This window comes from Lissotriton helveticus, chromosome 1_1 (assembly GCF_964261635.1).
Source record: "Lissotriton helveticus chromosome 1_1, aLisHel1.1, whole genome shotgun sequence".
NCBI lineage: Eukaryota > Metazoa > Chordata > Amphibia > Caudata > Salamandridae > Lissotriton > Lissotriton helveticus.
Window position 1 is genome coordinate 634,656,085 of NC_136057.1, and position 26,439 is coordinate 634,682,523.

The window sequence follows — 26,439 nt, forward strand, 5'->3', positions numbered from 1 at the left end:
GAATCGAACCCTGGTCCACGGCTGATCTCAGCTTCCGGGTCCGCCGCCTCTAACCACTGAGCCACGCTGAGCCACGCTAAAACAGAAAATCCGGAATCCCACGCCCACCTCTCTATTGGCAAAGTCAGCCATTTCATTGCTCGCCTAGTTTTACCGGGTGCCCAGAAGAATTTTATGCATAAAGTTTGCAGCTTATAAATATAGTTTAAGGGTATCTCTAAAGGAATACTACGGTATAAATACAGTATCTTGGGTAGCACATTCATCTTAATGATGTTACCTCTCCCAATTATGGACATTTGGAGTCTCCCCCATCTATCTAATGATTGTTTTACTTGTTGCAATATCTTATCCCAGTTAGCGTCCACTATCTCTTGCGTGTGGACTTTAATTGTAATACCTAAATATGTCACTTCCTGAGTGACCCTAAGATCGTTAAATTGAACGCTATCTGAGCAAAGCACCTGCGTTTTTGCAGAATTTAGTCTATAATCGGAGCTATTGCCTAAGTCAGTGGCCAAACGTTCAATCTCTATCATTGCCTGCCCAGGATCGGTAGTAATAATAGCTATATCATCCGCGTATGCGAATACTGAGCAAGGTATGTTTGAGGCGTAAAATGGTTTAATATGTGATGACTCTTAACAGTTTATTTATAAACGGATTTGAGGTACTGGGTTTTTCAGAACCGGTACTGAACCGGTAACCCAGCGGTGTCAGGGAACAACACCCAAAGACCTCGAGTTCTTTCCTGATTCAGACCACAGAAACTCAGAGTCTTCTAGGTGAAGTCAAGGATCGATTTTATTGGCTGCAACCAAGGTAACAAGCGTCCTAGAAGTACAACACACGGGATGTATATTCTCAGGAGACTGCCGCAATTCACAAAGTCAGGCTTCTCTTTTTATACGAAATATTGTGCTTTAGGCAAACATTCTTAACAGTTTACTATACTATTGAAATGTTTCCATCACAAAGAAAAAGCAGAGTCATGATGACAAGGCCATAGTTCAGTTTGTCCAGCCCACAATAAATTACCCGGCAAGGCCTAACATTTCATCAGATATCGGTGGACCCCCAATAAAACCGGGCACCTCCCCATCATAAAGCAAGCGAGAGAAAAGAGCAGGGACAGGTGTGAGCAAGATTCGGCAGGGTGTGTGTGCGATGAATGGGTTTATGGCCTGTTGAGCCTTGATGCTATCTTGCTCGGCCACTGGGAGAGGAACTGACCAAACAGGTTCGGCCTGGGGCAATGGTTCCAACTTGCCCAGGTCAGGGAAGAGTCAATCAAGGTGTACGTGTCCTTTGGAATCGAATTTAGCTGTATTATAAGCCTATGTAAAGGGCAACTCACAAAATGGCTGCCTTACACAAAATGGAAGCCAAGGGTTCAAGACGAAAATGACGATTTCGAGGTGAAAACGTCACTCGAATATGACGAAAATGCTTGTACATAGTGTACTAGCCATTCTCGGTCTTTTGATACCAAATTCGTCATTTTACGACGAAGTTTAATTCTCGAGTCCAGAGTTATTACACGAGTCCAGAATTTTCAGAACTACAAACCCTCCTTTTGCCCTTACATAGGCAATTAACCTAATCTTATGCTAATCTGAGTCCAGGTCTATATTCCTAAAGTCATTGAGATGTTGCTGTAACATCATCCTAGTACTTAGCTCGGCTCTTGATACAGGTTTCCTTACACATGATGATGCACAGAGGCCACATAGTGCAGGAGCACACTGCATGCACAGACAGAACAGGAAAAGAATGGCTAAGACCATCCCAATGACCATCAGAATTTTCCATCCCCAGCCGGATATCAGTTCCCAGAACCACCCCATTAATGACCAATCTCCTTTATCCACATGAATAGATTCGGAAATCTTATGCAGTTTGGAGATGGCCTGGTACACTGTTGGAGCGTTATCTGGGATGAAAACACAGCAACTCGATTGGATCAATTTACATACCCCACCTCGGTCTGCAAGGATGACGTCTAAAGCGACCCTGTTCTGAAGGGTCATAAGACGATCCGACTGGAGCTCAGCAGTCAAGTTACTAAGGGCACCAGCAGTTTCAATCACGGTAGACTCAACTACCCTTGTCAATTGCCTTATGTTTCTGCTGTTAACCATGGATCCCCAGAACGGCAGAAAACCCTTTGCAAAGTCCCCAAATTCTTGACCTGCAGTGTCTTCTTTACTCAAGACACCTCTAACTATCCTTGTCCTGTGGTAATCTGCCGCTGCTGTGTAGGTGGGAGGCAACAGGAATGAAACAAAACATGAGCCCGAAAAGTCAGGGGGCAACCATGTATAGGCTCTATCATGGCAGATGAAATAAGTACCCTTAGCTGCCAAAAACGCAGGGGAAGTCTGAGACCCAAAAACATACGTTTCTGTACAGACACTTTTCCCTAACTGAGCTCTGGGATTCTTGCCAGTACCTTGCAGACATAAGTGACCCTGATGGGGTACAATCCAAATCGGGGAAGATCTCTTAGCTTGCTGTTTCTCACCTAAAGTAGCTCCAAATCCGGTCAAGTTCCATCCTATATATGCAAATATCTCATCTTACGGGGTATTTTCATAAGAAATTTCTTCCTTAATCATGTCAACTATACCTTTGACTAGGGCGCTAGTCTTGGGGTTGTCTTTTACAGAACGTAGGGGGTGGACTTCACGTGCGTATATGAACATTGTTCTGTATGCCCACACGGAACCATTGTGGCTGAAAGGGAGAACCAGATAAGGGATACCTTTATCTGTTGTGTGAGGCATAAGACCACACACCCAACAGTTAGTTGTGTTCATTACTAGTTGGTGTTGGTGCAAAAGCTGAACAAAGGAGTTATTAATGAACTCTAATCTCCTAGCGGATTCGTGTTCAGGAAGGAGTTGAAAAGAATGAGAGGAAACAGTAGGAGGAGGTATGGGCGATGCAGTGGGTGCAAAGGTTACACGAAAAGAGAATAAAACATATCCTATTAAAAATATCATCACACTGAATAACATAAAAATGCACAATATCAAGAAGTTTTTCTTCGTCATAATTTTGCAGATCCTGGTTTTAAAGTTCACTCTTTTGGCAGGTCTCTCCATCTCGGAAAACTCCATCCTCTCTAAAGTGCTGCCCGCGATGGGAGGTTGATTCTGCTAAGGAATGCTTCTGTCAGTCTAGGGCAACTCCCTTGGACCAACCAGAACTGCCGACCTAACGTCGTCAGCTGCACCCCAAAGACTTTAAGCAATCGCAGCCCTAGCAGCGGAACCCGGATGGCGGTTCGAAAAACAAAAATAAGCAAGTTTCTCAGATGGGAGAGCTGCACTTTCAAAAATAGTACTTGGAAGGAAAAAAGATTTTTATTAGTCCATAGGTCTCGGTCTCAAATTATAACGTTTTCTTCCAGGTACTGTTTGATCCTAGAGAAGAGTTCAGGCTCTGTAGTGTTCAATCGCTTTGATGGTGGCACAGCCTCTTGCAAAATGTTCTAACTTTCACGTTCAGAGTTAGTTCCTTTTACACGTGCATCACTGAAAGGCAGAAAACGTGGCACGGTGTCAGTTTCTGAGTCAGCGACACCCTTCTGGACCCACTGGTCATACGGCAGGGGTAAAGGGATCCTTTTACAATGGACCCCGTGGATCCAGTGCTTCTTCCCTTCCACTCGAACAGCTGATCTTGTGGAAAGAAGGACGAGGTGCGGTCCGGTCCACCTGAGCTGCTCGTTCTTGGTCCGTTGGAAATTCTTGACAAGGACCCAGGATCCAGGGTCAATTGGGTGACCTGGAGTTTCAGAGACCGGAGGCAGGGTGTCGTGAACCTGTTGATACAAAACACGCAATTTAGCCGTCAATTCGTACAGGTAATCAAGCAAAACAGGGTGTTCCAATTCACTGAACTTGGTGGGCCTTGGCACTCCCCATATGTTGGCCGGACGGCCAAAGACTATCTCATAGGGACTTAGTTTCACTCGCGAATGCACAGTCATTCTGGTGGATAGGAGTGCTAAGGGTAGAGCATCAGGCCATTTAAGACCTGTGCTCGCTTGAATTTTGGCTAGTTTTAACTTAAGCGTGCCATTGTAACATTCCACTAATCCAGCTGATTGGGGTGATTTGCAGCGTGGAACTTCTGCCGAATGCCTAGCCCTTCACATACTTTCTTCATCACACGACCCACAAATTCACTCCCATTATCAGTCCAGACCACTCTAGGCATTCCAAATCTAGGGAAGAACTCTTTCACAAGGGCTTTCGCTGTGGACAAGGCTGTATTGTCTTTTAGGGGTATGCTACTACCCATCTTGAAAAGGCACAAACAACAACGAGTACGTATTTTAAATTGTTGCACCTCTCCATTGGGATGAAATCTAGCTGCAAAACCTCAAACGGGTACGTAGGAGGCGCAAAATGACCAGCTGGAGTTGGGGTTCCCTTACCAGGATTGTGTTTCAGACACACCATGCAATTCCTGACCACATTCTCTGCACACTTGGGAATCCCTGAATTTTGCCATACTGGAGCCAACAACTTGCAAATCCCTTTCACGCTGATATGAGCCATTCCATGAGCCATTGTTACTACTGCAAGCACATATGCATCGGGTAACAACCATCTCTGATGCTCTGACAATTCGATCCAACAACCATTTGCATCCATTCTACCCGTACTTTCTCTCCACATGTTCGACTCTTTCTCTGGAGCCTCAGCTTGAATAGACTTCACACTCTCTATCGTGTCTGCACACATTCCAACATCACCAACCCATCTTGCAGGGCCTGCAACATACATTCGGCTCATCACATTCCTTGCAGTTTCTTTCGCGATTTCGTCAGCAAATGCATTTCCACGACCAACATCATCAGTCACCTTCTTATGAGCACTACATTTCACAATCGCTACTTGCAGAGGCAAGGTCAGTGATTCAAGAAGCTCATTCACCAACTGACCATGCTGAATCTTAGCTCCATGCGAGGTCAGGAACCCACGTTCTTTCCACAATCGTCCAAAACTGTGAGCCACACCAAAAGCGTACTGGCTGTCGGTATAGACAGTCACTTTCATTCCTTTTGACAACCCACATGCTCTCGTGAGTGCAATCAATTCTGCTGCTTGAGCTGAATTATGTGGAATACGTGCAGTTTCAACAATCGTATGCAAAGTCGTGACAGCATATGCTGCAGTCGTGTCACCATTCGGGAGCTTGAAGCATGAACCATCCACCCATAATGTACCATCACATTCAGCAAGGGGAGTATCTAGGAGGTCTATTCTCCCTTTCATTTCTTCTTCTGTCTTAAGGAAACAATCATGCTGTTCTGAAGCATCTAATTCCTCTACAATCGGCAACAACGTAGCTGGGTTAAGTGTGTTGCATCTTTTTATATGCACATGACTCGCTAACAATGTTAACTCGTAACCTGACAATCGAGCACTAGTTAAGTGCTGTGTCTTGGTTCTGTTACGTGTCTACTGCATGCGGAACCATGACGATCAAGGTGTTATTCATCACTAAACCAGCAGACTGTCGAATAGAAACAGCTGCTGCCGCTGTTGCTCTTAAACAACTTGGCAATGCTTTAGCTACCGGATCCAAAGTCGACGAAAAATATGCACATGGACGCTGTTTGTTTCCAAACAACTGTGTCAGTACTGATAATGCACAACCTTGTTTCTCATGGACATACAATGTAAAGGGCTTACTGTAGTTGGGGGTACCCAACACAGGAGCCGAACATAATGCATCACGCAATTCAGAAAAACTTTTCTGACACTCCTCAGACCAAGGGACGGGATTGGGCGTATCTTTACACGTTAATGCCATCAAGGGTTTGGCCAATAACGAAAAATTTGGAATCCACTGTCTACAGTATGATGTAATACCCAAGAAAGCACGCACTTCTCTCTGTGTTCTTGGCACACTTAATTTCGCTATTGCCTGAATTCTCTCTGGGGTCAGTTTCCTTCCCTCCTTCGATAAGAGATGACCTAAGTAGGTCACTTCTTGTCGACAATATTGCAATTTGGAAAGCGACACCTTGTGATGCAAGTCACACAGATGACGCAACAATGACAACGTGGCTTTCTTACAGATTTCCTTAGTATCTGCAGCAACAAGCAAATCATCAACGTACTGTACAAGAGTAGCACCATCAGGTAAAACAATCGTATCAAGCTGTGTTTTTAGAGCTTGATTGTATATTGATGGACTTTCACAGTAGCCCTGGGCAGTGCGTTTAAAGCGGAAGCTTCGTCCTCCTAAAGTGAAGCCAAAAATATCCCTGCTCTCCTCAGCAATGGGGATGCTGAAGAAAGCATTCTTCACGTCAAGCACCGAAAACTATGTTGCAGAAGCTGGAATCATAGTCAATAGAGCAGTAATATCAGGAACAACTGGGAATTGTGGCACAACTATTTTATTCACCTCTCTAAGATCAATCACAAATCTGTAAACAGGTGGCTGAGAAGGATCAGTTCGTTTCAAAACAGGCAGAACCGGACTATTGCAAACGTTGCCTCTTGTCTCTTCAATGACATCTTTTTCAATTAGATCGTAAACGATCGCTAGTAAAGCTTTTTCACCTTCACTAGATATTCTATATTGGGGAATTCGTGGCATTTTAACATTGGCTTTCAATGTTACAACATATGGTGGTATTTCTAAAAGACCCACATCATTAGGACCAGTAGCCCAAAGACTATCAGGCAGGAACGACAATTCTGTTGGAAGTTTATCCCTTGACAAATACATTGGAGAGACCACTTTCTTACCTAAAGTAAGTTGTACTCCTGAAGGAGAGCAGTACAAAGTCGCATACAATCTTTTTAACAGATCTAATCCCAACAAATTTTCACCACAACCTGTTGTCAGAATAAGGGGTGCTTCTAATTCACAAGGACCAACAGAAAGAGACAAAGGGTCAGAAATCGGATTTCTAACTGGGGCGCCAGAAAAACCTACTGATACATTTGTTTCGCCAGACAAAGGTGCGCCGGGGAGTTTGGAGTGCATAATAGAACTCTTTGTAGCACCAGTATCCAACAGAAAAGGCTCTGACACACCTGATGTAATCACCTCAACGTATGGTCCACTCTGATCTACTGGAACTGAAACAACTCCCTCTCTTTGTCTATGGCTGTCCTAGCAATCATTACCTTCCCAATGTTCATCTTCTGTGTAGTAATTGTCAGCATAGTACTGAGCTGTCCTACCAGATGCGTTATTCTGCTGATCGAACCTATTCATAGAATTTTGAGGTGGAAGAGACTGTGTGTTCTGGGGGAGGTTTCCACGTCCTCTACCTCTAGAGGCTTGCTGAACACCTCTACCTCTTGTGTTTGAACCACCATTTGCGCGCTGTAACAGAATAGGACAACTATTCTTGAAATGACCCTCTTCCTTGCAATACGAACACTGGTTCGGGACCTACAGGAACACGCGGCTGAGTATACTCGACTCTTTGCGAGTTCCTCTGATACTGTTGAGGCTGCTGATAATTACTCTGATAGTTATTCTGACCACCATTATTCTGGCTACCACCACCACGTGGCGGATATGCTTGCTGTAACAAAACCTTAGTTTTCAACTCTTTAGTTTTCTTTTCTGCTCTATCTTTCTCGTCTTTGTCTCGATTTTCGTAATATTGTGCAGTAGCCAATATCTGTGCTGAAGAGGAAACTGCCCAAGAACTCTCTGAATCCTTTAACTTTTTACACAACTCTGGAAGCAGATTGTGCACGAATTTATCGACGAACAGACGCTGACCACCTTCTGTGCTCATATCTTGACCACTGTGGTCGACAAACGTTTCTTCGAACCTGGTGAAGAAATCTGACACCGTTTCATCTTTCTTCTGCTTACACGCAGACAGTTTAGCCCAATTTACTCGCATGGCAGGCATTATCGTTTTCAAGTAATTAATAATCCTACCAGGGAGTTCTGCTACTAAAGGCTCAGGTTTAGCACCACCAATTTGTAGGGCATCTGCAGCAGCAATATTAGCCCATGAGTCACCTAACTCCTGATCATGATCTGTATGACGAATCTTTCCCCATAAAGGCTGTGGAACAACGTTCCCAAATAACATATCGATATCGGCTAAATTCATGATACATGACCCAGCAGTCTGTGACAACTCTTTGTAATACCCTGCAGGATTTTTACGGGGATCAGGCAATGTCTGTTTAAGGGCCAGAACTTCAGCTCGCTTCCATGGCACATGTACCCACACCTGCTGAAAATGAGGCTGAATAGGTGGGTTAGCTTGTAGGTCCCCTTCCCTCCACTGAGGGGGAACTTCTCTCATGGGATATTGTCGCGCCTTTTTCCTACCGGGTGCGCCATGCTCAAATAGTGATTGTGAAGGGCCTCCCTTACTCCGATACGACAACAATATCTCAACCGCTTTCTTGACATCGGGACCTACAATCATGCCCTCTGCGAAATCGAACCGCGCACGACACAACTCGGGCGGGTTGCATTCTAGATCATTGTCTTCCAAATCTTCACAGAGAAAAACACACATTTGTTCAAAAACGTATCTCTGCTTCGGCGCTTCCCATTGACGGAAGACTTCCATGACAGACTCTACATCATATCTTACAGTGTCCATAACCCATTTATGCGCTAAACGGTTCAGTAAATCTCTCTCTCGATAGTCAGGCAGTTGACTTCGCAACTGTCTTCGTTCCGTGTTAGGGGTCGCATTAGGCGACCTGAGAAAAGGTGAGAAAAGATTAGTAACAGTGTTGGCCATTCTCTGTCGAACGGAAGGAGAAACTGACGGATGAACGGGCGGAAAAACAGGGTAAGATAAGGTAGGAGCAGAGGCAATAGCAGGGGGAGCATTAGGAGAAGTAGAAGGTGCACTAGGCAAAGTCGTAGAAGGCACAGGTGAAGCAGATGTGATCGGTGTGCCTTGAGGAGGCTGCACCAGAGGAGCAGGAGCCAGCTGAAGAGTAGCTGGTGGGTGCTGTGGAGGAGCAGGCATAACAACCACAGGTTGCGCAACTAAAGGTTGCGGAGGTGCCGTAGCATTTTGTGCATAGGGGGGTGGCGAACTCAACAGATGTGACATTAACGGATCTTTTTCATGCTCTTTTGCTGCATCTTGCTGAAGACGCGGAAAAACTGGATAGCATTTATCTATCACCATTTTACGTTGCCTGTGCAACTGCTCACTCATCTGTTCTTCTTCATTGTCTTTAAACTGCAGCAGCTCGCATTATTGAAATACCCCCTTCTCTCTTATTTTTCTTCGCTAATTTAATTTCTTTCTGTTTGGCCTCCTTACGCCATAGGCGGAAAGAGTCAAACATCGCCGGCCGGGCTTTCTTCTTGAAAAGTTTAACTTCGAGATTATCTAGGATTTCGGTGTCAAAGCTACCATATTGGGGCCACTTTAAAACACCATCTTTTCTGGTGTATTTGATCCACACTTCGTTATATGTGATTGGGCATACTCCATGTTTCACATATAATTCATAAGTTGGAGTTCCAACCGGAGGAACCGGACACGAGTCCTCCAATCGGGAGTCCCTATTATTACAACCAAGACAAAACAAATTTCCAAGTCTGCTAAGACCAGGCATCTTCGCTCTCTAGTCTAGCTTCAAAACTTCGAAGGATTATCGATTTACAATATTTCTCGTGAATACACGAGTCCCTCGGTTTTGGTGCTTGCAAGTACCAAACAAAACGATCCCAAAGGATACCCAAGACTAAGAACCAACTAAGGACTGGGAGACGCTCCACTTATACTTAACTGAAATATCGATGACGTCACCAGAAGACTCGTCTCAGTGTTTCGCTCTACCAAACTTCAAGGGTCCAAATCAGGGCGATAGCCAGGGCAGCAGTCCTTTGTAGCCGTCGGGAAGCGGGGAACCTCGCAGCAAAGACTTTTGGACCACGTCGACATGCAGGGGTCGATGAAGTGGCAGGCCTTCCTCCAGAATTTTCTCACGAAGCTCCTCACGAACCTCTGGCTGGACCGGTACCGCTGGAATCGCCCCACGTTGGGCGCCAACTGAGGTACTGGGTTTTTCAGAACCGGTACTGAACCGGTAACCCAGCGGTGTCAGGGAACAACACCCAAAGACCTCGAGTTCTTTCCTGATTCAGACCACAGAAACTCAGAGTCTTCTAGGTGAAGTCAAGGATCGATTTTATTGGCTGCAACCAAGGTAACAAGCGTCCTAGAAATACAACACACGGGATGTATATTCTCAGGAGACTGCCGCAATTAACAAAGTCAGGCGTCTCTTTTTATACGAAATATTGTGCTTTAGGCAAACATTCTTAACATTTTACTATACTATTGAAATGTTTCCATCACAAAGAAAAAGCAGAGTCATGATGACAAGGCCATAGTTCAGTTTGTCCAGCCCACAATAAATTACCCGGCAAGGCCTAACATTTCATCAGATATCGGTGGACCCCCAATAAAACCGGGCACCTCCCCATCATAAAGCAAGCGAGAGAAAAGAGCAGGGACAGGTGTGAGCAAGATTCGGCAGGGTGTGTGTGCGATGAATGGGTTTATGGCCTGTTGAGCCTTGATGCTATCTTGCTCGGCCACTGGGAGAGGAACTGACCAAACAGGTTCGGCCTGGGGCAATGGTTCCAACTTGCCCAGGTCAGGGAAGAGTCAATCAAGGTGTACGTGTCCTTTGGAATCGAATTTAGCTGTATTATCAGCCTATGTAAAGGGCAACTCACAAAATGGCTGCCTTACGATTTCGAGGTGAAAACGTCACTCGAATATGACGAAAATGCTTGTACATAGTGTACTAGCCATTCTCGGTCTTTTGATACCAAATTCGTCATTTTACGACGAAGTTTAATTCTCGAGTCCAGAGTTATTACACGAGTCCAGAATTTTCAGAACTACAGATTAATGAATAGCGCAAAGAGAAGTGGAGAGCAGGGACATCCCTGGCGTGTAACTCTTGTGATAACTATCCTTTCCGACTGTCGGCCCATAGCTACCACTCTCGCGTTAGGTGACCTGTACAGTACCTTAATAGCTCGTAGGAAGTTTCTACCAAATCCCATTTTATTCATTACTGCCCATAAATATGTCCACTCTACGCGGTCAAACCCTTTCTCAGCGTCGAGTAGTATCAACGCCAAGTCTCTTCTCTCAATTTCAGCTATATCTATCAAAGTAATCACCTTGTTGACATGTGCTACAGTTCCTCTATTAGGGATAAACCCATGTTGAGTCAGTGATACTAGAGGTGTTATAACCTTAGACAGGCGATTTGCGAGCATTTTCGAGTAAATCTTGCTGTCGCAATTGAGTAAAGATATGGGCCGATATGAGGCGGGTTGCTCTGGAGGTTTCCCTTTCTTTGCGAAAACTACAATTGAGGCGTCATCCCATGACTGTGGAGCTCTCCCCAGTTGTGCCATTCTAAAGGTCTCCAACATAAGAATTTTTAAAGGTTCAAAAAAACATTTATACACCTCCCCTGGGATAAAATCAGGGCCAGCTGCCTTCCCATTCGAAATATTTTTGACTGCTATTTCCAGTTCTTCCATTGAGAAAGGCTGATCTAACGCCTCTTTCTCTGAGTCTGTTATTTTAGTAAAGTTGATCTCATGCAAGAAAACATCAGGTGATAAAATTGATTGATGAGTATATAACTCAGTATAAAACTGATAGAGTATTTCCAATATTTTCTCTGGGTCTTCATACATGACACCGCTTTTATCTTGCATTTTCGGAAATTGACGAGCTGACTCCTTCATTTTTAATTTCAACGCTAGTGCCCTTCCTATAGCCTCCTCATACTCATGAGTATACCTTCTATATATTAAATTTTTCCGAGCTATCTCCTCAGACCAAACTCCTGTGATATTAGCGCGGCATTTAGCAATTAAACCCTCATACTCCTGCATTTTAGTCATATTATCCCTTGTCTCTATTTCTTTGATCAAACATTCCTCAGCCTTACACAGCTGACCATACAAGTCCCGCATTTTTCCCCGTTGCTGATTTTGGTGATAAAGTCCGTAACTCACCGCTTCCCCTCTAAAACAAGCTTTCCAGGTATCCCAAATAATCTCAATATTAGTGGAGTTCCTGTTGTTCTGTATGAATTCTACAATCCATACACCCATATATTCTCTGTATTGTTCGTCCAAGCAAAGCTTCCTGTCAAATGAAAAGCTCCTGCTTTGATTCATTTCTCCAGCATAAGCAATCTCAATTATCAGTGGGGAATGGTCCGATGTTACCCTTGGGTATAACTGAATCTTTATATTGGATTGAATACTAGTTGAGGAAAAAAAATAGTCCAAGCGGCCAAACTTCCTATGTGGTGAGGAATAGTAAGTATACCCTGGTAATGTTGGATAATTTTTGCTCCAGATGTCAACCAGCGCGTAGTCCTTAACTAGCTTATATAATGCCTTAAAAACTCGTGGTTTTCGCCCCTTATAATTTTCTGCTCCAGCCTCTAGCTCCCCGACCGCTAAGTTAATGTTCAAATCCCCACACACTACCAAGGGAGAGCTCCAATTAGCCAACTCAGAATTTAAATACTCAAAAACACCCCCCTCATCCATATTAGATCCATAGATTGAACATAGTGCTATATATGTACCTCCTATATTTAATGTCGCAATCACCCATCTATCCCACTTATCTGTCAAACTACGTACAAGCCTGCCTAAACGCGGTCTAATCAAAATCATTACCCCTCTAATCATACTTGTTTGCTGAGATGCTGCTAGCACTATGTATCCTAAATCAGCAGCTAGTCCCCTTTTCTCCCAAGGGAGGTGAGTCTCCTGTAAGCACAAGATATCCGGTTTCAAAAAACGAATTTCAGAAGCGATCCTCTGAATTTCATTTCAGCTTGTGTGTACAAGTGTGATTTGTAAGCTATTGGTACCTTTTCACCTTCATTAAAGGTTAGGTATGTGAATCCGCATCTCCCTGGGATGATTCGGATTACAAGGTTGCGTTCATTTACGCGTGTCTGTAAATGTGTTGTTGCTAACATGTCTGTTTGCACTGAGCGCCAAATTTATGTGTGTTTTTTAATCCAATTAGTAGGTTAGAAATCAGGTTTGATTAATTCGTAGAGAGGTTTAACCCTTTCTGCGTAATTTAGAATGTAAGTTCTTCCAAAATTCAGGAATCCTAGAAATGATTGTAAGTTTTTCAGCGTTTTTGGAGGTTGGAGCAGCACACATTTTTCTAAAAAGTTTGCTGCCAGGCTATTGCCTTCACTTGAAAGTTCGTCTCCCAAGAATAGGACGTTGAGGTAGGCAATTCTTGATTTCTTAAAATTGAATTTGTAACCCTCAGAGGCGAAACCAAGTATTATGGTATTCACCATTGTTCAAGTGCCTGTCCAAATCATCGTCTGTAAGATAGATGTCATCGACATAAGATAATGCCTCATCATCATACGTTTGTAGTAACTCTTACTCTGGCTGAAAATAACCCTGGACTATTCTTGAATCCCTAGGGAGATGACAAAAGTGTCGTCGTGTCCCCATTATCGAGAAAGCGGTCAAATACCTGCTTTCAGGTGCAATGTTTTGACAGAAGAAACCATTTGAAATATCTAATGTGGTTTTATATTTCTTGCGCACGATGTTATTCATCAGTGCTGCACTGTGTGCATTTTGTACTGCAAACGTTTTGCAACAAGAGTTTAAATGTCTGTAGTCCAAAACTAGACGATATGTATTGTCTGTTTTCGAGACAGGAAACAAAGGATTGTTCATGGACGAGGTGCATGTTTAAATCACCCCTTGATATTCAAGTTGATCTAGGATCTCCCTGACCTGTTTTTTAGATTCTTTTTCAACTGGATACTGCTTCTGAGCAGTTGGTTGATTTTTTTACTGAATTTTATGGTGAGGAGAATCCTCATCCCATCCCACATGATTGTTATATAATGCTGGTGCCTGGGCCACAGCCCGTTTTCTGGCATAAGTGTATTTTTTGTGAATAGGAATATGATTTGAGGAGGCTGGCATAATGATCTCTTCGCCATGTGGGCACTCCCTGACAAATTCAGGTGGCCAGTTTTTTTCAGCCAGAAGAATGTCATAACCCTTAGATAGTTTTTCCCAAAAGAGTGCTTTTATTTACCTAGTTATGTCCCCCTCTATTCGGAGTGTGACTTCATAGAACTTATGTGGTACACTAACCCAGGTATCCGCAGTTTCAACCTGAATGCATTCATTCACGTCCACTGTCTCCAGACGATCCTTCAGGATCTTGGGAGCTATGGTAACTTCTGCTGCGCTGTCCAGCATTGTCTGAGCCCACTCCCTATTCTTGAGTTGTGTCCTCAAGATCCTCGGCATGTCTGATTTTAAGACTTTCTACCTTCTTTTTGGTGAATTGAGTTTTCTTATTTTTCGGAACGTGTTGACCTAGTTCTAGGACACCCCCGCGCCGCACGGCCACCAGCTGCTGCGTGTGCCCCCTCTGCCTGATTACCTCGCTGCCGCCGCGTGACCACGCCCCCTGCCCTCGAGCGGCGTGGTCCGTGCTCGCCTGTCCTGCCCCTGGCGTTTTTTTGCTGTTTTGCTGTTTAAATTGTGTAATCTTAGCCCTTCTGTATTGCCTGTGTAATAGTTTTGTATTTAGGTTTGTCTTTTCCTTCCTGTTTGGCCATTTTCGCTGCCCTTCGTCCCCCCTCCCCGCTTCCCGCCACCGCCGCTAACCCCGCCCTTTTTTCCCTCCTGTTCCCTCCCCGCTCCCGCCTCCCAGCTGCTCCGCCCCCCCCGCGCACTTGGCCATATATGGCGACCGTGCGACGCAGGTGAGTGTGACCTAGTTCTAGGACACCCCCGCGCCGCACGGCCACCAGCTGCTGCGTGTGCCCGCTCTGCCTGATTACCTCGCTGCCGCCGCGTGACCACGCCCCCTGCCCTCGAGCGGCGTGGTCCATGCTCGCCTGTCCTGCCCCTGGCGTTTTTTGCTGTTTTGCTGTTTAAATTGTGTAATCTTAGCCCTTCTGTATTGCCTGTGTAATAGTTTTGTATTTAGGTTTGTCTTTTCCTTCCTGTTTGGCCGTTTTCGCTGCCCTTCGTCCCCCCTCCCCGCTTCCCGCCACCGCCGCTAACCCCGCCCTTTTTTCCTTCTGTTCCCTCCCCGCTCCCGCCTCCCAGCTGCTCCGCCCCCCCGCGCACTTCGCCATATATGGCGACCGTGCGCCGATTGTGCGCCGAAGGCGTGCCAAAGGTAAGCCCGTCTGCGCCCGTCCGCGCCTGGACCGCGCCCAGGGCCAGGACCCCTGGCCCCCACCGACGGAAGCCGACCCGACGAACCTACAACACCGCCGACCTCATCGCACTCAACACCGGCGGCATCCCGGGATGTCACCGAGCCACCCCGAAGCACACCCACGGACCCTTCAGTTGCCACTCATGCAAGTTCACCTGCATCCGGACCCACCCTGCACCAGCACCCGCCAAGCCGAACACCAACAGCAACCACCTCAAGTGCATCCTGCTCAACACCCGCTCCGTCCACAGACACGCCGTCGAACTCTGGAACCTCCTCGACACCACATCCCCGGACATCGCCTTCCTCACGGAGACCTGGATGAACGCCTCCTCAGCGCCCGACATCGCCATCGCCATCCCAGAGGGCTACAAGATCACCCGGAGGGACCGCACCGCCAACCAGACGGGAGGAGGCATCGCCATCATCCACAGGGACACCATCCGCATCACGACCAACACCGACGACACCCTAACCACCGCCGAACACCTGCACTTCCAGATCCACACCGACCCGAAGACCACCCTCAGAGGCACTCTGATCTACCGACCCCCGAGACCACGCACACGATTCAGCGAGGACATCGCCGACTTCATCAGCCCGCATGCCCTCCCCTCCACCGACTACATCCTCCTGGGGGACCTCAACTTCCACCTGGAGAACAACAGCGACCGTAACACCACCACCCTGCTTGACAACCTCGCCAACCTCGGACTCAAGCAGCTGGTGTCCTCCCCCACCCACCTCGCCGGACACACACTCGACGCCGTCTTCTCATCCAGCAAAGACATCGCCTTCACCCACGCAACAGGACTCCACTGGACGGACCACAGCTGCGTCCACTTCACCTTCAAAAGAACGACGATCCACCACCACCAGCAACAGGTTGCCCGAAGAAGCTGGAACAAGATCACAGCGGACCAGCTCACCGCCTCCCTGAGCCAGCACCCTCCGGCCGGCTCAGCGAACCCAAGCCAGGCCGCCGACAACCTCACGAAGTGGATCAGCAACTGCGCGGACGAACTCGCCCCGCTGAGGACCCCGCCCAGCAGACCCGGCAGCAGAAAAGCCCCATGGTTCACCGACGAACTCAAGAGCTCCAAGAAGAACTGCCGAGCCCTCGAAAAAGTATGGAGAAGGGAACCAACTATGGACAACATGACCACCCTCAAGCTCGCCACCCGGGAACACCACCAACTGATCCGCGCCACCAAGAAAAATGCATACAAGGACCGGCTGGACAACAACGCACACAACTGCAAGGAACTCTTCAACATCGTGAAAGAGCTCTCCAACCCCAACGCCGGAAACAACAACATCACCCCATCGCAAGACCTCTGCAACTCCCTCGCCTCCTACTTCCACAACAAGATCGCGGACATTCACAACAGCTTCATCATCCAACCGACGCACGCCACAGCTGCAGCAACGCCACCCACCGCCACCCTCCGCGCCTGGACTCCAATCAGCACCGAAGACACCGTCCGCACAATGAACTCCGTCCACTCCGGATCGCCGACCGACCCCTGCCCTCACCACGTCTTCAACAAGGCCGACGCTGTCATCGCACCCCACCTGCGGGACATTATCAACACCTCCTTCGACACCGCCACCTTCCCTGAGAGCTGGAAGCACGCCAAACTCAGCGCTCTACTCAAGAAACCTACAGCGGACCCCACCGAACTCAAGAATTACCGTCCCATCTCACTCCTCCCGTTCCCGGCCAAAGTCATCGAAAAGACCGTCAACAAACAGCTGGCCGCCTTCCTCGAGACGAATGGATCCCTCGACCCCTCACAGTCTGGCTTCCGAGCCAACCACAGCACCGAGACCGCCCTCATCGCCGCCACCGATGACATCCGAACCCTGATGGACAACGGAGAAACAGCGGCCCTCATCCTCCTGGACCTCTCCGCGGCATTCGACACTGTCTGCCACCGCACCCTAGTGCAACGCCTCGGCAACGTCGGAATCCAGGAGAAGGCACTGGAATGGATCACCTCCTTCCTCGACGGAAGAACACAGAGAGTCCGCCTACCACCGTACAAGTCAGAGGCCAACGAAGTCATCTGCGGCGTCCCTCAAGGATCCTCGTTGAGTCCCACCCTCTTCAACGTCTACATGAGCCCCCTCGCGGCCATCGCACGCCAACACAACCTCAACATAATCTCCTACGCCGACGACACCCAGCTGATCCTCTCCCTGACCAACGACCCCGCCGCCGCCAGAGCCAACCTGCACGAAGGGATGAGAGATGTAGCCGAGTGGATGACGACCAGCCGCCTGAAACTGAACTCAGACAAGACGGAGGTCCTCATCCTGGGCTCCTCGCCCTCCGCCTGGGACGACTCCTGGTGGCCCCCCGCCCTGGGCACCGCACCCAAACCAACGGACCACGCACGCAACCTGGGCTTCATCCTGGACTCCTCCCTCTCCATGACCAGACAAGTCAACGCCGTCTCCTCGTCGTGCTTCAACATCCTGCGCATGCTACGGAAGATCTTCTGGTGGATCCCCACCGAGACCAGGAAGACTGTCACCCAGGCCCTCGTCACCAGCCGACTGGACTACGGCAACGCCCTCTACGCCGGAACCACCGCCAAGCTCCAGAAGAGACTCCAGCGGATCCAGAACGCCTCAGCCAGACTCATCCTCGACATCCCACGAAACAGCCACATCTCCGGACATCTGAGAGACCTGCACTGGCTCCCCGTCAACAAAAGGATCACCTTCCGTCTCCTCACCCACGCACACAAGGCCCTACACGACCAAGGCCCGACCTACCTCAACAACCGAATCAACTTCTACGCTCCCAGGCGCCACCTCAGATCGACCAGCCACGCCCTCGCCGCCGTCCCCCGCATCCGGAGAGCGACAACAGGAGGAAGGTCCTTCTCCTACCTGGCCGCCAAGACCTGGAACTCCCTCCCGACCGACCTGCGCCTGACCCAAGACCACCTCTCCTTCAGGAAGAAGCTCAAGACCTGGCTGTTCGAGCAGTAACGGCACCCCCCCCCACCTAGCGCCTTGAGACCCTACGGGTGAGTAGTGCGCTCTATAAATGTCTTGATTGATTGATTGATTGATTGATCGTCTTTGGACTTCACGCGTTCTTCCTTGTGCTCTGATCGTCCTCTTCTTTCGGATTTCTGCGAGGAAGTCTGAAAGGTACGAGAGAAACGTGTATCAGTATCTTGATATCTATCTGGTTTTCTCAAAATATCCCTGTTTCTGATGTTATACCTCTTTTCAGAGGGCTTCTTATGGGGAGACTTACCTCTGGATTGAGAACGCTTCTATTTAGGAAGTGTCTGTTTAGTATTTTCCCACTTCTTTTTAGGAGTAGTGAGAGTGTTTTTAATAAAAAACCTTTTCAGGATTTTCTGTTAGTTCGGGATTTACTGGCTTCCCTCCCAAACTATCTCTTCCTAGTTCTTCATAGGATTTTTCTATAATTCTGGCAAGTTCATATGGTTGCTCAGTTACATCAAGTTCTTTTAGTTTTGAGCAGATTGCCACAGATGCTGCTTCACCTTTAATATTAGCTAATATTATAGCCGAGACCTGTTTGAAATCCTTCAGTAACTTCAGACCGAGATTTAAAGCAGGCTCTGCCCGTATTCATTTTGAATCTGTTTCAGGACGTCTGGTTTTACTGCCATGGACGGAACACCATGTGTTTTTGTGTAGATTGCAGCAAAGACTGTACCCCAAGTGTCACAGTCCTCCAGGTGTGGTGAGATCCCCATTGGTAAACAGATTGTTAGATTCCTGTGTTTCTCATGAGGTGTACTATCGGGAAATACTGCCTCGATCTGAGTAATTTTTTGAGCTAATCAGAATGGAATTTGTTCCCTTTTTGTGGGTAATTTACCGATGACTGATTGTATGGTCTGTGGTGTAATTTTGTTTGTGTTCCCCTAATGAGGGGTGTGCAGTGGAATTCTTATAGCAGGTTGGACTGTTAACATCCGCATGACATACTGTACTAATTGTCTATGGATTTTAATTAATTGTTTTAGCTGAGCTAACAGTTCTGGACCTGTCATTTGTTCAATGGCAGGATGTGGTGTATAGCTGGCTAGTACCGGCCATGTTGCTCCTGGTCTACCTAGTGGACCGAGCCTGGTAATGTGATTTTGATGTTGTAGGGCGCCTTTAAACCAGAGCTGATGCTCTTGGTAAGTTAGTGGAATTTCAATGTCCTCGAAAGGAACGTATTCCGCTGGAGGTTCCTCTATCTTATAGAAGTGGAACACATGTGTTGTTGGATTTGCTTGTGGAAAGATATCCATGAATAGAACACCTCTGTATGCCGATATTCATGTGCCTCTATGACAAAACTACCCACCACCTCTTACTGATAGGCCATTTTCTATAAGCTTTATAGCTATTGTTTTCCGCACATTTTCTGTGCATCGGCATCGGCATGTCGGAAACCTATAGTGTCAAAACCTGGTTGGTTTGGATTTACTGCAGTTCCACTGCCCCCAGGATTGTCATTGTCTGACATTTTGTTAAGAAGTTCTGCAGAGCAAGTTTCAAGGAAATAAAGATAGGGTGCACAATATTTTGGAACACTGTATCCTTTAACGTTGAACAAAACCAGACACTAATAAATAGGATTCTTCGTCCTACTCAGTTTAAGGCAGATTTTTATCCTTTAACCTACTCCAGATGTCTATTGGAGTATTTTACAGGATAAAGGGGTCTCTGTGAAAAGCACGACTGAGTTACTCTAGTATCTAGCGTTAAATGAGTGCCTTACCAAACGTTGGGCACCATGTAGTGTAGTTCCTATATTCCCAATAGGCTCTGTGCATTGGAATAATATATCCTATAGATGTGACGTAGGACTTATGTCACTGGGTCTCTATCGAAATATATTAGACTAATTGTGAGTGCCAGCTAGCTCAGCGGTCACTAGAAACTTTGTCGAGTTCAGAAGAAGAGATTTAGTTTCTGACAACTGCATAAACATGGCAACTTTGTTTCCCAAGTTAAAACTGATCTTCAGAGTCGTGTAAACAATAGATAGATATTTTACCCAGTCATTTGTGCATGCTTCGTTTCACGAGAAGTGTAGAGAAATAGAGAGACGGCGTTTTCAATAAAAGAGTATTTATTGAACAGTATTCTTTCTCAAGCATAAGAAATGAACTGCTACAATCGTAAAACTGGTTGCAAAATATAGTGCATACTGTAAAAAGAGTAGAATAAAATAATAGTGTAAGAGCATTGTATGGTTCCTAGACCATAGATAAATACATACATAAATAACGGAGGCTAAAAAGTACTCAACTGGTGCTTCTAAAATACGCCTACCCCGATGTACCTAACCTAAGCTTAGTACGAGGGAAGAAGTAAGTGTGTGTAGCATAAGTTTAGTATTCTCTTGCCAAGAATCTATCCAAGATTTCTCTTAGGGTCTAATCTACTCCGTACCTTGGTTTAGAATGAAGAAGGTCAATCTTGGGACTCGATTTCCCAACAACCCGCAAGGGTAGCTTGGAAACACTGGAGATGGATTTCTCTGCAGGAGAAAAGACAGCGTCTCTCTCAGTGCGTCTGCTGGAGGGTCGGCTTCCTTCGGCACTTGCTGTAGCAGGATGCGTCGGGCAAGCAGTTTTCGAACTGCTCCAAACCACTGTGTGTTTGCTATGGCAAGTGTGGGCATATTTATACCTTGAATGTGCCGAGTAAAGGTGGACATAATAACGTCATCAAAGAGTCTCAGTTCTTTGAAAACTCCATGAGTTCTTGGACAAGTCAGTATTCGAGCAACAGGACGTCCCTAGCTGTTGAAGCCGAGTTTTCCAAGAATTCGTTGTGGATTTTCGGAACTAGTGGAAGTAGCCCTGCCGTATTTGGACTGCATGAGCTATGTCTAAATATGGTTATGATTTCTATGCCTATATAAGGATATGGTGATTTATACCTATTTAAGGGCATGATACGGGAAAATTACAATAGGGTCCTAAAATGTTATACAGCAAAATGTGGCTTCTCATTTTAAGCTTACACTTTATTTCTACACGGTAAATGCACAAAATTGCCTTTATTAAAAACGCCCTATCATCTCCTAACCACTACATATATGGACTCAAAATCTTTTTTTCTGTCTATCCTTTTAGAATGCTGTAAACCTTTGTAGACCACTCTAGTATGTCCAGGTGCCCTACGGTCATCAAAATAAAGATGTGATTGATAGCACAAACTCGCAATGACAGGATAATATCAAGTGGCAGTTGCCATGACCACAGACAAAAGCATCTAAATCTTTAAACACAATCCTTTAGATTTGAGCTCTTAGCAGCCACAGTTGTGGCCTCTACAAAGTCTGATGAGGGTATAACGTGAGTACTTTCTGTCCCAGTTAACGTATAAAATCCCATTTTATGTATAACCTTGGCTACAGTTCCTGCAGTCTTCCTTCCTGGTTCCACCCTTGGTTTTCTTTTGTAATTTTCTTGCGATTCCTGGAGTGTCCGCCTGCTTTCATAGGTTTTTTTCCCTTTCGGGTTTTATCTCTTGGGGTCTCCTTCTGGAAGGCACTGTCTGCCCTGGTGTTACATTGTCAGCAGCAATGTTGCTACCGGAAAGGGTCGCCCCCTACCTCTGACAAACCAGAACCTTCAAAAACTGGAACCGGATAACATCTCTGCACATCCAAATTGGTAAGAGAAGTTTCGAATGTGACACCAGCATGGTTAGTCAGCCAATTAGAAAGACCAAATGACAACATTGATGTAGGAACAAGTTTAGCTGTTAACACATGAAAGACTTCTACAGAATTTATTTTGTAAAATTTGCAGATATGAGGGTAGCAGAAGCAACTTATGCACTTCACAAGGCTAGCAAAAGCACATGAATCAACTGGAATGCATTTCCAGAGAATCCCAATGGATACCAGATTACAATGAGTTGAAACATATCTCAAACTACGGTGAACTGAAGTGCTAGTAACTTACAAATGGTATATGACATCAAGATCCAGATGGGAAAGATGCATGAAACTAAAATGACTTTCCAAATGGAGCAGGGTATGCATCCATGTTAAAAAGATGTTGAGTATAATGCTATGAAGTTGTTCCAATTTAATGTTTTACATCAGATGTATATAAGCCCTTCACCCTGTCCCTGATCTCAAGCCACACATAAAGATAAACAACTAGATTCTTGACTAGTGCCACAGTCCATGCATCCTAAACATGTGTTTGTGCACCAAATATATGAACACTTATAATAAACCAAAGAGGAGTCTGGAATATGTGAGATCTTTTTTGGGAGATTAAATGTGTGAAAAACAAAACTAATAATGATAAACTTACAAATGCATGACTCTAACATTGATACTAGCTGAAAGAGGTATAGATACTATATTTAAGATCTGAAAGGAACCTACTGTGAATAACTGCATAGGTGACATGGAGACACTTGTCACTGTGAGTTGGTAGTATTGCGACAGACAGACAATACTCACATGACAAAACGGCATGAGGAAATGGACTACCGTAACCACTAGAGCAACTGACCCACTGTAGAGATAGTAAGTTACTACTTTTAGCAATGGCAAGAGAGAACGAGGAGGATAGTAAAACCTAGAGTACAGATTGATTAGGCAGATCTGTGGTGGAAACTAAGGAAATTAGGATTGTACCTGTGGTGTTTATGCTGAGGGGGGCAGGGGGAAGGGTAATTGAATAAGCTTGTTAAATTGTTTATCCATTTTGACCTTCCTTTACTAAGTACAAGAAAAAATGAATCAATAATGAACATAAAATGTGTTCCTGCAACACAATGTTGCTTTGTCACTTCTTCACAAGAGCATGTTGTCACCTGAAATACATCCTCACTTCATGATATCCAACAAGGGATTTAGGCAGATGAGAATTTCTGATATTAAACAAACAGAAACAATGAATAACTGGTAGATTAAATGATACTTGTGCTGAAATATAATGTTCGTTTTTTTGCTTTACTAAACAATGTTTCTCCTTCTATTTGACAGGGTCACCAGAGTGGTTTTGTGTTCTGGCAAACATTACTATGCTATACTTAAACAAAGAGAGTCAATGGGTGACAAAATCTCTAACACTGCTGTTGTCAGGATAGAGGAGCTTTGTCCTTTTCCACTTGAAGCTCTGCAACTGGAGTTAAACAAATATGATCATGCCAAAGGTTAGTTGATGCTTGTCTTATTTTTGCACTTCAGTTTGTTGTCATTTATAAGGTGCACCAGACTCCTGTGCTTGACCATAGCAAATATTGGTATCATTGCTAACAGATCGTTGTCTGTGCAAGTGTCTTCTTACTGTTTCATTCTTATTATAAGGCTCAGTGTTTTTCTTCTACATGTAAATTGCTTAAGTTGCATCTTTGTATCAATCATTAGGTTTATTTGGTTAACTATTACCCATAAAAATACAGCAACACATACAGTACAAAATCAAAACATTGAGTCACAGAACAATATGATAAGTTAGCTAGATTTTCGAGAGCAGCAGAGTTCAGTTCTCTAGAAGCCAAGGAAATTGTCGATGTGCCAACCCGAATCCGAAAACCAGGTGGACTTAATTCACTGAGCAATATTTGCATAAGGTGTGTTTTACGTACTGATCAATCCCAAGTAACATAGAAGAGAGAGTTAGTGGAGCATCAGATCCTCTTTCATGAATGCATAACTCATTCAAGCATTACTAGAAAATGCATTTCAAAACATTTATTTAAAAACTAAAACCCTAATTTAGTTCACACAATATGAACTGTAACCACAATAAAAATAAACGTTACGGCAGCAAGCAAGTTTGAGTAGTGTAAAAAGCCAGAAATGTTCCAAGATTATTACTCTGTATTCTATCGCACCACACCCTAATTTGCCTCTTCTAAGTGCGATACTAATTCTATCACATCAGCAAATAAAAAGCCTGTTCTGAATTTCAAAGAGGGGTCACACCCTTGCATTTGATTTCACAACAATACGTTCTATTTTCAAGTCACAAAGGTAGCTAAGTCCTATTGTTTTTCAGAAGCCTTCAGTTGCATTGGGTGCATGATTGTGTGGTCCCATTGTGCTAGTGTGAAGGTCCTGTCAAAGTCCTAACTTCCAGTACACACTTTTATAAGATTTTTCTGAAGGTTGTTGAAGACGTTAAGAATAAACAATCCACAATGGATGGTGTAATGTCCTTTTTAGGTCTCGGCCTGCGAAAGACTGCGCACATGCGCAGTCGAGCTGGCGAGATTTAATGATATAGAGTGAGTTTCACTAGCGAGGTTAAGCCCCACCCCTCTTTTCCATTGGCTGGCGTCACAGTTATTGCTGAACGGTGGCCAGCCGTTGGAGAAGAGGTCCTAGTGACGTTCTTCTTTCTCTTTAAGCCCCGTCCTTTTCAGACTGTCCTACTTGACTTACTGGTGACGTAAAAGCTTTCTTACCTTCTTTATGGGGCCATCTGTTTCGCCCCATAAAGAAGATAAGAAAGCTTTTACCCCAGCAGCAAGTCATGCCGAGCCCGTCCGAGTGGGATGGCTCTAAAAGAGAAATTTCTTTTATTTTAGTATAATCACGGCACCCGCGCTTTACTTTTAAAATGTTACAAGTAAATCGCGGGTGCCGCGATTATACCAAATATCGTTGGTTCTCGTTCGTGTTCTCTGTGCCCCTTGTCTAATGTTCGCTGCTGTTGAGTTGTCCTTGATGGCTCCTTAGGTGTTCCTTTGTACCTTCTCTTGTTCTGTTGCCACAAACGTGTGCAGGTGGCAGTCCGGCATGCAAGCCTGTGTCAGTGGGTGGTTTGTGGCATATGAGCTGGCGGCGCCCGGTTCTTTGACTGCTCTGCTGCTGGAATGTCTCACATTTGCTTCCATTGTTTTATGGCCCCCTGGGCATCACTTATTCTGTCGACCTTGCAGAGCCGGGGGTACTCCGGATCTGACCCCTCACCTCAGACCCCTGCGTTCATGGTTTCATGTCTGTAACCCCGAGCTCCGCCTGGGGTCTTCTGCTGTTTGGGGAAGCTGCGTGGTGTGCCCACACTTCCACGGGGTGCATGGAGGATTGCAATGTACCAAATGACGCGAACAGGAAACTTCGCTATTTTCGGTAGAGAAAGTGGTTGAAAAACTGAAGCCTTGAACTGAGGTGAAAGATGAGCGCGCGCTTGTCCTCCGGTCACGGATCTGTAGGGCTATACTTGGGATGCCCACTCTGTGTTTGGTGACGCAAGCTGGGGTCTGGCTTTGGTACGTACTGGGTGACCCCAGCGCCTTCTGCAGCAAAGGGGTATATGCTCGAGCAGAGAAGCTGCGCTCTCGCATTTGTTTTGTGCATCCCTTTCACAGTAATTAATAAAAATGGATGCATACATGGAACCTGTCTCCCCTGCCTCTGAGGACGGAGGTGTGAAAAGATGAATCAGTGTGCTCCGTCTGTGCATTGCTCCGTCTAACAGTCTTGATATTTTTTTTTTACATTCTGTAAGTTCTCCCTTGACTTCTCCTTGCTGCTGCAACTGTACATCACGTGGGAGCTGGTGCAAGAATTGTTCAGACCGTAAAGTACATGGTTTGAACATCAGTACTTGTTTTAAACTGTTCAAGGCTTTTGTTGTTTCTGGTGTAAGGAAGGTTTTAATATTTATTCCTTCTCGTGTGCGCGCCCAGTACATGAGCACTGCTCCGGTTTACTGCGACTCACTCACACACGCAGTGCCAGTCAGACGACCCCTCCATTCCCCCCCTGCCCCTCCCCCCGAGTTTGGGTGAGCGGGCTCGTGCCTTGTCAGATACTCATGGCAGTGTTTTCCAGCTGCACCTTGGTCTGCGTTTCCCTGTTGCCTCACCGTGGCCCCCCTCCAACTTGGGGTTTCGGGGAACACTCTCCATTGCTCTACGAGAGCAATGCCAGGTAGTTAACTACAGTACAAAAATATCTCCAACAATGGTTTTTGTACATTATTGTATTTAAGGCTTGCTTTCCACTCTCTGGAAACACGTGCACGTGTCTTACTCTGGAAGCTCGTGACACAGCGTGCGCCTGCGTAAAATTTGCAGCCTAAGAAGACCCCCCCCCCCCTTTTATTTTTCGCACCTTATGACCAAGGGCGCAGGGTTGCTTTTCAAACTGACAACGCAGCCTTTTTCGCCACAGTGTTACCGGTCTCCATCTG

The 26,439-nt window shown here is 45.8% G+C and overlaps 1 protein-coding gene across 1 annotated transcript in view; it reads left to right on the forward strand.

The window, feature by feature from the left end:
• The window catches only part of DHTKD1 (dehydrogenase E1 and transketolase domain containing 1), a 1,484,612-nt gene that overhangs the window by 1,361,884 nt on the left and 96,289 nt on the right, over positions 1–26,439 (forward strand). Inside the window, exon 15 of the mRNA XM_078674167.1 lies at positions 23,280–23,449. Coding sequence (XP_078530293.1) covers positions 23,280–23,449 — 170 coding nt within the window. The remainder of the gene's footprint in view (positions 1–23,279; positions 23,450–26,439) is intronic.